The sequence below is a fragment of the Convolutriloba macropyga genome, chromosome 4, assembly GCF_964194025.1.
Source record: "Convolutriloba macropyga chromosome 4, txConMacr16.3, whole genome shotgun sequence".
Classification (NCBI taxonomy): domain Eukaryota; kingdom Metazoa; phylum Xenacoelomorpha; order Acoela; family Convolutidae; genus Convolutriloba; species Convolutriloba macropyga.
In genome coordinates, this window is record NC_134471.1 from 41,741,111 (window position 1) to 41,758,211 (window position 17,101).

Consider the following 17,101-nt stretch of genomic DNA (forward strand, 5'->3'; position numbering starts at 1 on the left):
ACTTACGTCTGAGATGTTTTCTTTCATTGCTCGTAATATCTCCTATATTATAAGCTGTGTTGCTATAATGTCCCCCATGTTTACAATATGAATTGGATATGTTTTACTTTTGTAATTGACTCATTTGTAGAAAATAAAATATACGTGAAAGCAGAAGTTAAAATATAAGTCGAATTAAAAACTAAGTGAAGGCAAAAGTGATAGCGAAATTGTAAAGAAAAAGTGAAAGTGAAAAAGTAAAATAAAAACTTGAAGATAACGTAAAAGTATACTTATAATATACTTAATTATAATTATACTTACAATGACAATTAAAACTAAAATCCGCCTGAAATTAATCTATTATTGTTATTAATAGCCGCACAGCGATAGCTGGGGCTATTATTGGCCTTCTCTTGGTGTTTTACAATTCAAAGAATTTGAATTGTATTGGGGCGCTGTGTTTTTTTAAGATGTGTTCACACATTTTTGAATGACTTTGATCTTTCAAAACGGGATAAACAGGTAAAGCCAAGCCGGCATTAAGTTTCTTTAGAGTTTTTGGGCTCAAAATGGTGCAATTTTTCATGTTTTTTGTGATTTTTTTCGGGTTTTTTGTTTGATTAGTCTTAGTTTGAAGGTTTTAAAAGTTGATGAAGTCCTTTTGCAAGACAAATTACTTTTTGTGACCATTTTACGGGCTATATGTTTTGGTACCACAAGCACAAATCCTCAAAATGATTCTATTTTTTGCAATTTTTTCAAGTTTTTCGAAAGTTTTTGTCATTTTTTTTTCAGTTTTTTCAGCTTAAGGGGCCAGGGAATCTCCATGGTTTGATAATAGGGCACTGTACAGTTTCTAGTAACAATGGATTGGTATTCAACATTTTAATGTCTCGAATTTTAGCATTTATAAATTCTGCAATTTTTTTAAGGTTTCCAAAAGTTAGTCAAATTTTCGATATTTTTCCATTCTCAAGTGCCAGGAAACCTATTCCAAGGTCTGAAAAAAAGCTAATGCATGGTTGTTAGTTTCAATGTATTTCTTTTCAACAATTTAACCTTCCGAATTTTAAAAATTTTCTGATAAAATTTGAAATTTTTTAAACTTTTCAAAATTTTTGTCTTTTATTCAGTTTTGCTTGCCTAACTAGCCAGATAACCTCATGCAGGTCTTGAAATTATGTTATTAAATAGTTGCTAGGGGGCAATTGAATGGTTTTCAACATTTTAATAGAACGGATTTTTTTTTGAAATTTGAAATGTTTATTAAAAAATATCGTCTATCGCTCTTTGAACCATTTAATTTTTTAAGGCTTGGAATTGGGTTACTGGATAGCCTCTAGAGACACAGAATTTTTTAAAATAATATAACAATTTTCAACAACATTTCATTGCAATTTGCAATTGATTTCATTTTTTTTAAATTTGGCTCAATTTCGAGTTAATCGATCTTCAAGGGGCAGTGAACTTTTTCAGGCCTCGCAGATATAAGACTGCAGTTATTTCAGAAACAGAAATTGGTTTTGAAAATGTTTTTGAAAAATGTATTTAAAAAGGGATAAAATTTTGCCTTAGGGGTAAAAGCTTCAAAGTTTTAGCAATGATTATGTTTTTTAGTTTGTTTGATTGTTAGTTTTTCAAGTTTTTGAGATTATTTTGTTTGTGTTTTGGCTGGCATTGTTCCATTGATCTGCTGGTCAGTTAGAACTTCTAAGTTTTTCATCTAATTCTTTGGTTTGTATTTCAGGACTTGTCCTGCTATGTTTTTTTATTTCGTCGTCATGATTTTTGTTACGACCATATGACGTCACAGCAACTTTTTGTTCATTCGTTCATGCAATTTCGACTGAATTGCATGTGTGACGTCATTTTTTGCTCCTAGTGGAGCCAGTTTTTTGTTCATGCGCGTGATTAAATTTTTGGTCACACTTGACTTACGTCACTCTTAAAAATGACTTCCTCACTTTAAAATTGACTTTTATTTACTTTAATTCAAAGAGATAAGGTCAAATGCGTGTGTGTCACTCTAAATGAAGGTTATTTGAGATCAGCTAATAGAGGCAGCAATAACTTATACAGATTTTTAATCAAAATATAACAGATCAGCCTTCAATGAAAAGACGAATTTTTTTGGTCTGTCTTGTGTACTGTTTTTTTAGACTGCCGATCTACGAATCTATTGCGGCTATTTTCTGGCAATCTGCCATCTATGTTTGAATATGTAAAGGTTCCTAATCTTTATTGTAAAAGACTAACTTCTTACTTCTTATAACTGTTATAGACTTTAACTAATTCATTATAATCTTGATTATCGATAAAATTTTTAGTAATTAACTTACAGTGAAATAAACTGATCACGAAACTGTTTAGCTAGAATATAGAGGTAGAAAAATTTTTTATCTTAGTTTTTAATTATTGAAAATGAGCCATTTGCTGCTTCTCTGGCAAAAAGCTGTTGGTATTGAATTTGATATACCTTTATCAGTCAATGCAACGGACGATATGGTTCCAGTTGTTACTGTAGATGTAAGTTTAGTTTCTGTTATCTCTGCAATTTCTTCTTTTTCTTTTATCTATTTAACTTTTTTTATTATTCAATTATTTTAGTTTCATAATAATTTCTTGTCTATAATTTCAAGGTTGTTGTTAACTTTTTATTAGATGAAGTTTTGTCATCTGTCAACTGTTTAGATACACTTATAAGATTTGTGTAAAACATGGGTAGTTTTGATGGTGAAGGTGATTAATGAACTGAGTTTGATTCGTTTAATGCTTCTTTTAGCTCCGGTGATGCTGGTATTATTTTTCTCTTGAGCTCAGTCTTTGCTTCGCAGTTTCATTGGCGAAATAACTCGGTTTTTTTTTAATATCTTACTGATTAAATCCATATTGCATCTCTAGTCTTGACTGTTCGTTAGTTTCCAATAATTTACTTTCAAGTATTTTTGCAATGACATATTTTAAAATTGTCGTGCTTGTGATTCTCTTTCTTTCTAAAGTTGATTGTCATTACGAATGGTGACACTGGCTACTTCATTGCGAATATTTGTTTTTGTTCCTGCACTTTATTGTTAGTTGTTTGTTCGAATAAATCAGCTGTGTTATCAATAAATTCCTCTGTTTGTTCATTAATTGTTTTTCCTGGTAGGGGTTTAATGTTGGTTTTTCAATAAATTGATTTCAAAAATTGGTCGTTATTTTCGTTCAGAATGTTGACCTTCTCATCTGCTGAGAGTAAATTATTATCAATACTTTTCATTAACATCTTTTTTATGAGTAGATTTAGGTAAGTTCTTAACTAACGTTTAATATTCCTAACAATTTAATCGTTATCTACTAAGAATAATTGATATGCTCTAATTGTTGCTAGGTTATTTATTTTTCTTGTTGATTGTTTTTTTTTGGTCTTGTTGACTCTCTCTGATCACGTGACTCTTAGAAGTGACACCTATTCCAAGTTATTTTAGAACTTCATTAATAGATTCATAGTTGTACTTTTACTCTTTCAATATTAATATCTTCGACTCTAAAAGTTGGCGGTTGTTTTTAATACAACCGTGTCTTCCATTTCTCTGGATTATTAGAATTATCATTTATTTTGTAGTGTTTATTATTGTTGTATGTAACCATAATATCTTTTAGAGGTTTACCGAAATGCCATCTCATTGGTATTTGTTGGTGTTTTAATATGTAATAATAATCTATTCAATCTTTCTATGAATGATTGTTACGTTCTTTGTGAAAATTTTGAAATGTTTTGTTAAAAATGCGACGCTTCTGTCAATGCATATTTTTTCTGGTGTCCTACCCTCTAGTAGAATTGTTTCAAAAGCATTTGTTATAGTTATACCTCATTTATTCTTTTAAGGAAAAGCTCGAGCATTTTTTTGTAAATTTATCTACAACATTTAATTTTATTTCCTTTTCACTATTATATTCAATTAAAATTGATTTGTCAATTTAATTTTCAGACATGTTTCATCTTTTTTAAATTGAAGACTGCACAGTATTTATCTAGTTGTTGTTTACTTATTATTTACCATAATTCAATACAAATTTATCTTGGGCTCAAAATGGTGCAATTTTTCATGTTTTTTGTGATTTTTTTTCGGTTTTTTTGTTTGATTAGTCTTAGGTTGAAGGTTTTAAAAGTTGATGAAGTCCTTTTGCAAGACAAAATTACCCTTTGTGACCATTTTACGAGCTATATGTTTTGGTACCACAAGCACAAATCCTCAAAATGGTTCTATTTTTTGCAATTTTTTCAAGTTTTTCGAAAATTTTTGTCATTTTTTTAAAGTTTTCTCAGCTTCAGGGGCCAGGGAATCTCCATGGTTTGATAATAGGGCACTGTACAGTTTCTAGTAACAATGGATTGGTATTCAACATTTTAATGTCTCGAATTTTAGCATTTATAAATACTGCAATTTTTTAAGATTTCCAAAAGGTAGTCAAATTTTCGATATTTTTCCATTCTCAAGTGCCAGGAAACCTATTCCAAGGTCTGAAAAAAAGCTAATGCATGGTTGTTAGTTTCAATGTATTTCTTTTCAACAATTTAACCTTCCGAATTTTAAAAATTTTCTGATAAAATTTGAAATTTTTTAAACTTTTCAAAATTTTTGTCTTTTATTCAATTTTGCTTGCCTAGCTAGCCAGATAACCTCATGCAGGTCTTGAAAGTAATAAAAATTTGAAATTTTTATTAAAAAATATCGTCTATCGGTCTTTGAACCATTTAATTTTTCAAGGCTTGGAATTGGGTTACTGGATAGCCTCTGGAGACACAGAAAGAATTTTTAAAATATTATAACAATTTTCAACAACATTTCATTGCAATTTGCAATTGATTTCATTTTTTTTAAAATTTGGCTCAATTTCGAGTTAATCGATCTTCAAGGGGCAGTGAACTTTTTCAGGCCTTGCAGATATAAGACTGCAGTTATTTCAGAAACAAAAATTGGTTTTGAAAATGTTTTTGAAAAATGTATTTTAAAAGGGTTAAAATTTTGCCTTAGGGGTAAAAGCTTCAAAGTTTTAGCAATGATTATGTTTTTTAGTTTGTTTGATTGTTAGTTTCTCAAGTTTTTGAGATGATTTTGTTTGTGTTTTGGCTGGCATTGTTCCATTGATCTGCTGGTCAGTTAGAGCTTCTAAGTTTTTCATCTAATTCCTTGGTTTGTATTTCAGGACTTGTCCTGCTATGTTTTTTTTTCGTCGTCATGATTTTTGTTACGACCATATGACGTCACAGCAACTTTTTGTTCATTCGTTCATGCAATTTCGACTGAATTGCATGTGTGGCGTCATTTTTTGCTCTTAGTGGAGCCAGTTTTTTTGTTCATGCGCGTGATTAAATTTTTGGTCACACTTGACTTACGTCACTCTTAAAAATGACTTCCTCACTTTAAAATTGACTTTTATTTACTTTAATTCAAAGAGATAAGGTCAAATGCGTGTGTGTCACTCTAAATGAAGGTTATTTGAGATCAGCTAATAGAGGCAGCAATAACTTATACAGATTTTTAATCAAAATATAACAGATCAGCCTTCAATGAAAAGACGAATTTTTTTGGTCTGTCTTTTGTACTGTTTTTTTAGACTGCCGATCTACGAATCTATTGCGGCTATTTTCTGGCAATCTGCCATCTATGTTTGAATGTGTAAAGGTTCCTAATCTTTATTGTAAAAGACTAACTTCTTACTTCTTATAACTGTTATAGACTTTAACTAATTCATTATAATCTTGATTATCGATAAAATTTTTAGTAATTAACTTACAGTGAAATAAACTGATCACGAAACTGTTTAGCTAGAATATAGAGGTAGAAAAATTTTTTATCTTAGTTTTTAATTATTGAAAATGAGCCATTTGCTGCTTCTCTGGCAAAAAGCTGTTGATATTGAATTTGATATACCTTTATCAGTCAATGCAACGGACGAAATGGTTCCAGTTGTTACTGAAGATGTAAGTTTAGTTTCTGTTATCTCTGCAATTTCTTCTTTTTCTTTTATCTATTTAACTTTTTTTATTATTCAATTATTTTAGTTTCATAATAATTTCTTGTCTATAATTTCAAGGTTATTGTTAACTTTTTATTAGCTGAAGTTTTGTCATCTGTCAACTGTTTAGATACACTTATAAGATTTGTGTAAAACATAGGTAGTTTTGATGGTTAAGGTGATTAATGAACTGAGTTTGATTCGTTTAATGGTTCTTTTAGCTCCGGTGGTGCTGGTATTATTATTCTCTTGAGCTCAGTCTTTGCTTCGCAGTTTCATTGGCGAAATAACTCCGTTTTTTAATATCTTACTGATTAAATCCATATTGCATCTCTAGTCGTGACTGTTCGATAGTTTCCAATAATTTACTTTCAAGTATTTTTGCACTGAAATTTTTTGAAATTGTCTTGCTTGTGATTCTCAATTTCTTTTTAAAGTTGATTGTAATTACGAATGGTGTCACTGGCTACTTGATTGCGAATATTTTTTGTTTTTGTTCCTGCACTTTATTGTTAGTTGTTAGTTCGAATAAATCAGCTGTGTTATCAATAAATTCCTCTCTGTTTGTTTATTAATTGTTTTTCCTGGTAGGTGTTTAATGTTGGTTTTTCAATAAATTGTTTTCAAAAATTCGTCGTTATTTTCGCTCAGAATGTTGACCTTATCATCTGCTGAGAGTAAGTTATTATCAATACTTTTCATTAACATCTTTTTTATGAGTAGATTTAGGTAAGTTCTTAACTAATGTTTAATATTCTGATCTATTTAATCGTTATATAATATCTTTTAAGAATAATTGAAATGCTCTAATTGTTGCTAGGTTATTTGTTGTTCTTGTTGATTGTTTTTTTGGTCTTGTTGAATCTTTCTTATCACGTGACTCTTAGAAGTTACACCTATTCCAAGTTATTTTAGAACTTCATTAATAGATTCATAGTTATACTTTCTCTTTCAATATTAATGTCTTGGACTCTAAAAGTTGCTGGTTGTTTTTAATACAACCGTGTCTTCCATTTCTCTGGATTATTAGAATTATCATTTATTTTGTAGTGTTTATTATTGTTATATGTAACCATTATATCTTTAGAGTTTTACCGAAATGCCATCTCATTGGTATTTATTGGTGTTTTAATATGTAATAATAATCTATTCAATCTTTCTATGAATGATTGTTACATTCTTTGAGTAAAATTTGAAATGTTTTGTTATAAACTGCGACGCTTCTGTCAATGCATATTTTTTCTGGTGTCCTACCCTCTCGTAGAATTGTTTCAAGAGCATTTGTTATAGTTATACCTGATTTACTCTTTTAGGGAAAAGCTCGGGCATTTTTAAATTTATCTACAACATTTAACTTTATTTCCTTTTCACTATTATGTTCAATTAAAATTGATTTCTCAATTGAATTAAAATTTAACTTTCAGACATGTTTCATCTTTAAATTGAAGACTGCACAGTTCTTTAGCTAGTTGTTGTTTACTTATTATTTACCATAACTAAATACAAATTTATCTAATTAATCTTTAGTTATAACAGGTAGTGTTAGTAACTCTAACTCTATGAATATCTCTAATATCTCTTCATATAGTCTACATTTGTGAAAGTCACCAACATTTAGTTTAGGAGCTCTGCTGAACTTATATGATTTTTTCGCTAATGATGAGACATAATTTTCTCTTTATTTTTACAAGCATGAACAGAAGTCATCCCAGTCCAAGGAGTAGCAGCTTGGATAATAGTAGATAGTTTTTTGTCATATACAACCATAGCCTCTTTAAGAGTTTTAACCAATTACCATCTCCATTGATAAACATTAGTTTGTGTAATATTGTTGTTTATTTTTTATGAATACCGCTTCCAAGTTAATGTAAGCTGAGTATAATATGTCGCTGGAGTAGAGATTCAACTGTTTTTTTTATAAAAACAGATTCAAATGTTTTATTACAAACTCACTTACTCTGTTAATCCATATTTTTTGGGTGTTCTCTCCAATAAAATTGTTTTAAATGCAGAAGTTAGTTATACTAGATTTTTTTCTTTAAAAGTAAAGTCCAGGGATGCTTTGAAATGATGGCTATAATTGTTAAAATGTATTATTAGTGATCATTGTATTCACTTAGAGATTACTTATAATTTCTTCTGACCATGTTTAGTCTTTGTAGTGGATTAAATTTTCTTTTAAAATCCATTTAAGGGCTAAATACGTCTCCGTCTTTGGCTAGTTGTTTTTTTGTTCATGGATGTTGTCATAGCTTCGTCCATCTTCGAAAAAGTTGCCTTAATTTACCATATTTAAAATCAAAGTTATTTTTTGTTTATAATTTTGCAATTGTAACAGCTCATCATATCATCCATCATGTCCAGCTTTTGTTTCTAGTAGTAATAGTTCGAATCTTTCTGCTAAATTGTTTAGGATAACTGTCCGACCAAGAGCTGATATTTTTCACCATTTCTACTTTCATAATCAGTGTCTTCACAACTAGAGTCTCTTCTTGGCGAAACATCAATTAAAGCTCCTTGCGGGAACCCTCAATTAATGGTATTTTTGTTGTCTTAGTTTATCTTGTAATCTATTACTTCCATTTTCTTTATTGTTTCTAGTTTATTATCGGTGCAGTCGCCATTCGTAGATTCAATTTTTTTTTCAAATAAAAAGTGTGTAGATGATATTAAACATTCTAATCTGTTATATTTAATAGCCGCCCTCATCTTCTCAGCCGGCTATTATTGCGGACGTATTTTTTTTTTACTTCGTCAAACTTTTTTTCGCTTTACCATTTTGCCGCTTTTTCGACATTTTGCGTGAAATCTTTTTGACTTCTCTAGGCTAGTTTCTCTCTTCTCTCATTCTGCTAAAAGTGAATTTGAACATCAGTTGCTAAGCAAAGAAATTCAAAATGAACAGAATCGGTATAAAAAATTGAAGTCAGAAATAGGAACGGGATAAACCCATAAAGCCCAATTTTAGATGCCCGCTATTTGAACGTTTTTCCTATAAAACTTAGTTACCATCTCTAATGCTTATTGGTGTTGATAGTAGCCCCTGTAGCCTCTCTCTAAGAAACAGAAGTATGTTCAACTACGAAATGCCATCAAAATTAATCGGACAAAATAAATAAATTTGTACAAAAATCTTTTTTTTTTCAATATATTCTATTCGTTCAATCCCAATCATGCTTATTGGAATCAACGGCGGCTATTTTCCGGCAATCTGCCGGGTATGTTTTGTTGTTCTGATCAGTATTCTGTTATATTTAATTAATGTACTCACAATCTGATCTTTTTTACCATTATCATCCACCCATTACTCTCAAATATATAGTTCCTAGAAAAACCTCTTGTGAGTTTTCTAAATTTATATATATATATATATATATATATATATATATATTTATATATATATATATATATATATATATATATATATATATATATATATATATATACAGTAGTTGTCGAGGTTTTTGGATAACTCGTGTTTCTAACTAGTACGATTTTGTTTGTTGATATTATTGGAGGTCTTGTTTTTTCATTGGGTAGTTTGTGGCAGTTTCTTATATACTCCCATTACTGGTTTTAAGGTTTTTGAACTTTGGCTTGTCAGGACTGCTTATATAGGCTTGATTTCAAATTAAATAATACGAATTTCATGCGCAAGAGTGTTGGAAGATCTACTGGGTTATGTGGCGATAAAAATCTCTTGAAGCTGATCGGCAGTGAAGCATGAACAAGTACTGAAACTGGGCTGCATGCAATGCTGTTTGTTGGCCGTCCTATATGCTAATACCCGGGCAACCTTGGCTCTATTGAAAGAGGTTAAACTCACTGCGGCATGTAATTTTTACATAATAAGGGTAAACTAAACAACAGGGGCCTTGCTGGGAGTTTTGTACGCATGTTATGGGAAGCCCCCAATTCAAACAATTGACGACCGCAACAGGATCTAAATGGTTGTCGTAAATTGATTCCGGATTTCTTGTGCATACACCTGCAGACAGCAGTGAAACGTGAGGATTGTTTTGCTGTTTCACTGACATGTATCAATGAGAATGGTGTATACGTAGTTTTATGTCTATTTTATGTGAACCGATTTGCATTCGATGACAGGTTACGTTTAGCCGAATGTAGATTGAGAACGGGTTATCAAATTTAGAGTGCCTTGTAAATCAAATAAAGGCCACTTTTAAGTTCTTGTTTTCCCTGTTTGTCACATGAAAAATGACCCTTCAGCTCTGTTAGAAATTAAGCAAATGCTCAAATAATGAGTCAGTTATATGGAATTTGAAACAATGTCACCCAATTACGTTCAACTTAATTCCAGGATTAATAAGTCTATGTTGAATTGTTAAATCAATTATGGTTAAAGTCTTAATCGCCCGTCAATTGAAGGCTAAGACCGATATTTGACAATTTGGATACCTTTACAATTGGACTTCTGTTCCATTTTAATTAGCCCTAAAGCGAAGAGCGCCCATTTTCATTTCTCTTAATAGTTCTGGTTATGGAGGTACCTTAGAAGCAAACCTTTGTCTCTGAATGTTGAAGTCACTCTGCAAATTGACAATATTTGTTAGGTGTTCACTCCCAAGTAATGCATACGTTTCTATGATCCTTTAATATTTTTTCAACTATCGTCACTAGTCGTTAAGTGTTCGCATAGCCACGTGGTTAATCCCTTTCCCCACTAAAAAGACGACCAGAACTTGATTCACCACTGCTGGTTATTATATGAAGAGCTATAAATTATCAGCAATGATGTTTATCTCTCAGCTATTTCAGTGCAGTAGTTTGTGGGGGGCTGTTGTCTGAAGTAGTCAAAATGGCTTAACCAGTCTAGACTAGCAGGCAGAACGTCTAAACTAGTTCTCTTTCAATGGTAGTTGAGGTTTACGCTCAAACCAGGTCAAACTGAAATCGTTTTTGAGTGAAAATTTTCATGCTTTTAAATTGAATTGCTAACATACGAGGTAAAAGATTGAATAATGAGAGCGATCTATCTGTTCAGTCAAATCAATGCCATACCGTTTTGTTAAGGTATGGAAAGCAGGCCAAACACTTCAATATATACAATGATGCAGGTGTAAAAATCGCAAGTTTAGAGGGTGTTGTTATATACTGAGGGAAGAAAAAAGTTCACTTTTAATTAAAAGTTTTGATTTGCTGCATTCAAAATGATACTCAAATGAAGCTAAATACAATGCTATATGCACGCTTCAAAGTGAATAAACTGTTTTAGCTTTAATGTACGCTTCAATATTTGGGAATGTGTCGGCTATCATCCAGCGCCTGTATTCCGGAACTTCCAGGTACCACAACCAGTTGATGCGCATACGAGAGTTCATCAAGTTCCACCAGATCAAAAATCCACTCAAGAACAAGTTGGAGGAGTATTTCCAACATGAGTGGAATTATAGGAACGGCATTGACATGAGATCGGTGAGAAATTAAATTAGGTATCTTAGTTTCATGTCCTGGTAAATCAACCCCTGACAAAAACAGTCTCAAAAATTCGGTAACATATCCCACAGTTGATAATATTAAATACTCGGGTCAATTTTTTTATTAATAGCCGCGAAGCATTAGCTGAGGCTATTATTGGCCTTCTCTTGGTTTTTTACAATTCAAAGAATTTGAATTGTATTGGGGCGTTGTCTTTTTTTTACGACTCGAAGAGGAGTATTGGTTTTCTCTCGGTTTTTTTTACGACTCGAAGAGGAGTATTGGTTTTCTTAAGGTTTTTTTTTACCGGAAGTACTATTCGTTCAGACGATGTTTTGACCTAAAAGCGAAAGCGAGTAAAATTGCAGTGTGAACTAATTTTTTCTGAGCGAGAGAAGTTTTTTGATCATGCGCTGCGTTTAGTGAATGACTTTTTGACATTGAAAAGTAGTTTTTGACTGAATGGCATATATAGATAACCATTTTTAGCCGTTTTTTCGTCTAAGTGGCCTAGTTTTTTTGCTTGTAATTTGGTTTTTTGTAGAAATAATTTTAAATCGATGCTATGTTGAAATGTATACCCCCGCAATTGATAGCACAGTATTTTGCATACCCTGAAATTGCGTTTCAAATGCGAAATTGGCACATATTTGTTGATTTTTTAGTTAATTTTTGGCTTTTTTTCTATTAATTTCTTCATTTTTGGATCTTTTAGCTGTTTTTTGTCGAAAATCAGTTAATATGGCAACTTCCCTTTGATAATTCACATACTCAATGCCTCTTTCTACCTCGATGTAATTTTGTTTCATAAAATTGTACATTTGCTAATCCGATTTTCGTAGTTTTTTGCCAATTTTTTTCAGTTTTTTGTTTGTATTTTGCTTTTAATTACTAGAAATAGTATATTGGGGAACATGAGGGACTTTCATTTCGTTTCGATAAAAATTCAATCATTTTTTGGTGTTAAGTTCTTGAAAAAACAGATAAATTTTTTTCATAAATGCAGTCTTAAATATATTTTGACCACTTTTTTGCAAAATGTTTCATTGTTTCGTATGTCTGAATTCTACTTTTTCTTGTTTTATTCTGTTCAGCAAGTTGGATTGTTGTCTTGAATGACTCTTTGTCTTTTCTATGTCTCGAATGCTGATCAATGAAAAGTACTCGTTTTTCTTGATTTTTTTTAAATTTGATTTTTAACTTTCAAAAATCAAGAATTGGTCTTTTTGTTACGGTGTTCCTAGCATTGTGTCCATATTCTTCACATTCTCGTTTGTATCATTCTAGTTTTGTCCTGGCACCTACTTTTATATTCGTTATATTGATTTTTGCAGTTGTTAAAAAATTGAATGAATTCAGCTTTTTCTTAGATCTTGGGTTCTTCGGTTTGCAATTGATTTAATTCAAAATAAGGCAGTACTGGGGGTTTGCTAGAAAATCTTTTCAAACATTTCTACTTATTACTATTCATTGCAATTTTCTTCCGGGCCTGGTATTGTTTTTTTTGCCTTCGAATATTATTCTGTTGCTTTTGTTTTTCTTTGATTAATTTAACTTTTGAATTAGTATGAAATCATGTTGTCTGGCATATATACAACAAGGAAGAATCATGTATTATTTTTGTCTTAATTGCCGTGATTAGAAATCTAATTGTAGTGGTTCTCTGATTCTTAAGTTTGAGCACTCTTTTTTGAATAATTTTGACTTTCCTGTCTTTTTCGAAAAGTTTTTATCTGCTGTATGCTTTCGCGATCTTTTTGAGATTAGAATCATTAATTATCTGAGGGCAATTGATGGCCCTGTTAGCTTTTTCAGGCTATCAGTTTTTTACCATCCTAAAAATTTCAGACTTTTTTAACGTTACCATACGTTTTCAATAATAAAATTTTGCTGCATTTTCTTTCTCTTGGTGACAGTGGTTTAAATTTCACCGATTTTTAGATCAGACCCCGGGAGGTAATGAGTTAATGTTTCAATACAAAAGGTAGTGGCTTCAGCTTTTTGTGAAGTTTTGGTGCTTCGAGTCGCTTCCGGAGTTCTTCCGGCTATGTTTTTTTTACAGGAAGTAGATTTGTTCACGCGGCATTTTGACCTAAAAGCGAAAGTGAGAAAATTGTCTTGGTGAAAAGATTTTTGCTAAGCTAGAGAATTTTTTTTATCATGCGCTGCGTTTAGTGAATGACTTTTTTACTTTGAAAAGTAGTTTTTGACTGAATTGCACATATAGATGACCGTTTTTAGCCGTTTTTTCGTCTTAGTGGCCCAGTTTTTTTGCTTTTAATTTGGTTTCTTGTAGAAATAAATTTTATTCGATAATATATTGAAATGTCAACCTCGGAAATTGATACCACAGTGTTTTTGCAGAAAATGCATTTTAAGTTGAAAATTGGCACAATTCTTGATTTTTTAGTTAATTTTTGGCTTTTTTTTTATATTATTTTCTTCATTTTTGGATCTTTTAACCGTCTCTTTGTCAAAAATCAGATATGGCAACTTTTTTTTTGATAATTCATATACTCAACGTCTCTTTCTACCTCGATGTAATTTTGTTTAATAAAATTGTACATGAGAATCCGATTTTGGTAGATTTTTTCCGATTTTTCAGTTTTTTTCTTTGTATTTTAGTTTTTATTTCTAGAAATAGTCTTTTTGTGCAACATGATGGACTTTAATTTCGTTTCAATAAAAATTCAATCATTTTTTGGAGTTAAGTTTTGAAAAAACAGTTAAAACTTTTTCATAAATGCAGTCTTAACTTAAAAGTTCTTTGACCATTTTTTTGCAAAATGTTTCAGTGTTTCGCATTTATGAATTCTGCTTTTTCCTATTTTTTGTTCTCTTCAGGAGGATAGATCTTTGTATCGGATGTCTAGTTAACTTTTCTATGTCTTAAATGCTGAACATTGAAATGTATTCGTTTTTCTTGAATTTTTTAAATTGATTTTCAACTTTCAAAAATCAAGAATGTCTTTGTTACGATGTTCCTTACATTGTGCCCATTTTTACATTCTAGTTAGTATAATTCTAGCTTTGTCCTGCCACCTACATTTATTTTCGGTATATTGATTTTTTCAGTTGACGAAAATCTAAGAAAAAGCTAAAATCATTCATTTTTTACAACTGAAAAAGTTTTCTTAGATTTTCGTCATTTCTTTGGTTAGCAATTGATTTCATTCAACATAAGGCAGTACTGAGAGTTTGCTAGCAAGTTTTTTCCAATATTTCGCTTATGACTAATTACTACTTTCTTCCGGCCTAGGTATTAATTAAAACGATTTTTTGTCTTTGAATGTTCTGCTGCTTATGTCTTTTCGATGATCAATTTTATTTTTGATATAGTATGAAATCATGTTGTCTAGTTTATGTACAAGAGGGAACAGATGTGTGCTGTTTTTTGTCTTAATTGAAGTGATTAGATGTGTATTTATAGGTGTTTTCTGATTCTTAAAATTGAGCATTTTTTTTGAAAAGATTTAACTTAGTTACTAAGATTATTATCTGCCGTTTGCTTTCGCGATCTTTTTCAGATTAGAATCATGAATTATTTGATGACTATTGACAACCTTGTCAGCTTTTTCAGACTATCAGGTTTTTGACCACCTTAATTATTTTGGATTTTTAACGTTATCAAACGTTTTCAGTAATATAAAATTTTGCTGCATTTTGTTTCACTTGTTAACCGTTGTTTAAGTTTTACCAATTTTTAGAGCAGGCCTGGGGAGGTAGTGAGTTAATGGTTCAATACAAAAGGTAGTGGCTTCCGTTGCAATTACGGTTTTGTTAGTGGATTTCTAACGCTTCGAGTCGCTTCCGGAATTGTTCCGGCTATGTTTTTTTTAAGATCTGTTCACAAATTTTCATGATTTTTGAAGGCAAATTTGAGTAGTGATTTTGGTCACGCCGAAAGAGGAAGTGGAGCGAAAAAGCGAGTGGTTTTGCGGCGTGAAATTTTTTTGCTCTAAATTTAAAGTAGAGTGAGAGAATGGTGTTTGAACAAAAATTCGCTTTAGCGCTAGTGGTTTTTTGTTCACATGCGGCAATTTCACTTTGATTTTTACAGTGTTTTCGATTTTTTGGATCGGATTTTTTTCGAAATGGTTTTCCCAATCCATTCATAGTCCGTTCTTGGTCTAGTTTTCTGTTTAGTAAATGAAAACTCTTTGAATTGTGTGTCAGGACTTGTCCTTTTATGTTTATTTATTTCGTCAAACTTTTGTTACGACCATATGACGTCCCAACCACTTGAAATCTGCTTTTTGTTCATTCGTTCATGCAATTTTAACTGAAGTGCGTGCGTGATGTCAGTTTGCGTTCTTAGTGGAGCGAGTTTTTTGTTCATTCGCGTGATTAAATTTTTGGTCACACTTGACTTACCTCACTCTCAAAAATGAAATCCTCACTCTGAAATTGACTTTTATTTACTTTAATTGAAAGAGATAAGGTCAAATGAATGCTTGTCACTCTAAATGAAGGTTTTTTAAGAGCAGCTAATAGAAACAGCAGTAAGTTCTTAATACTGCTGATACGGATTCTTAATCAAAATAACATCTCAGCCCTTAATGAAAAGAATAAGTATCTTTTTTGGTCTGTCTTTTTTACCTTCTTTTTGAGACTACAGATCTATGAAGCTTTTGCGGCTATTTTCTGGCAATTTGCCAGCTATGTTTTTTCTTTTTGGGACCTTTTTGTCTGTTCGCCTTGTAAAGAATATTATAATATTCTTCACGTGTAAAGTCATTGGCCATAGCTTTTTAGCTACTTGTCTTCAACAGATCGCCAAGACTTAAAGAATTGACATAGTGCGTTAAGTTTTCAGAATTTGGTAGTGTACACTGCTAACTGGTATTGGTATTAAGCTAATTATCCGCCTGCTTAGAGGCTGAATTCACCTTGTTTATCAAATCAATAAAACTGCGAACCAATTTAGAAGTTTTTCCCACTTAAAAAATCCTTAAATGCATAGTTATGTCCTCTCCTTCTTTCCTGTGCATTTTTTCAGCTGCGAGCTTGTTGTTGTTGCAATTGCCATCATATTCGGCATTTTTGGTTTCAGTCAAATCTCGATTTCCAATCGAACGAGTTAAAGTATTCATTGTTTCTTCTTAAGCGATCATTTTTAACTGGGACCGCTGTGTGTATGTGTGTGTGTGTATGTATGTATGTGTGTGTTTGTGTGTGTGCGTGTGTGTTTGTGTGTGTGTGTGTGTGTGCGTGTGTGTGTGTATGTGTGTGTGTGTGTGTGTGCGTGTGTGTAAAAAGTTGAGCAAAATTTTGATGCGTGGATTGGAACTGAATTGGCATCTTTTGACTAAGATATCAGGACAGGGACAGTATCACAGCTGAGAGCCACAAATGGAAGATCTGTTAACTGATGAAAATTTATGAAACAAAATCTCATTTTTAAGTGCATAGTAAGTTCTTATTTTGGCAGACAATCTAGATATGTAGATCCTATCATCATTCGGGGACATTTGTATTGTTTACAGGTGCTGCTAACATTTCCAGAGTGTCTCCAGGCTGACATTCGACTGCATCTGAACAACGTCCTTCTTAGCAGATCCAATGTATTCACAGGTCCGCCAGTCAACAATTCTCCGCCATCCGCTCCCAGTCAAACTAAGAAACGGGAGCGTAAATTTTTCGATTATAATTAGCTAATAACTGTTGAATTAAGTTA

The 17,101-nt window shown here is 31.6% G+C and overlaps 1 protein-coding gene across 1 annotated transcript in view; it reads left to right on the forward strand.

The window, feature by feature from the left end:
• The window catches only part of LOC142338076 (uncharacterized), a 200,544-nt gene that overhangs the window by 142,579 nt on the left and 40,864 nt on the right, over positions 1–17,101 (forward strand). The window contains exons 17-18 of the mRNA XM_075387709.1: positions 11,222–11,421; positions 16,911–16,998. Of these exons, the coding sequence (XP_075243824.1) occupies positions 11,222–11,421; positions 16,911–16,998 (288 nt within the window). The remainder of the gene's footprint in view (positions 1–11,221; positions 11,422–16,910; positions 16,999–17,101) is intronic.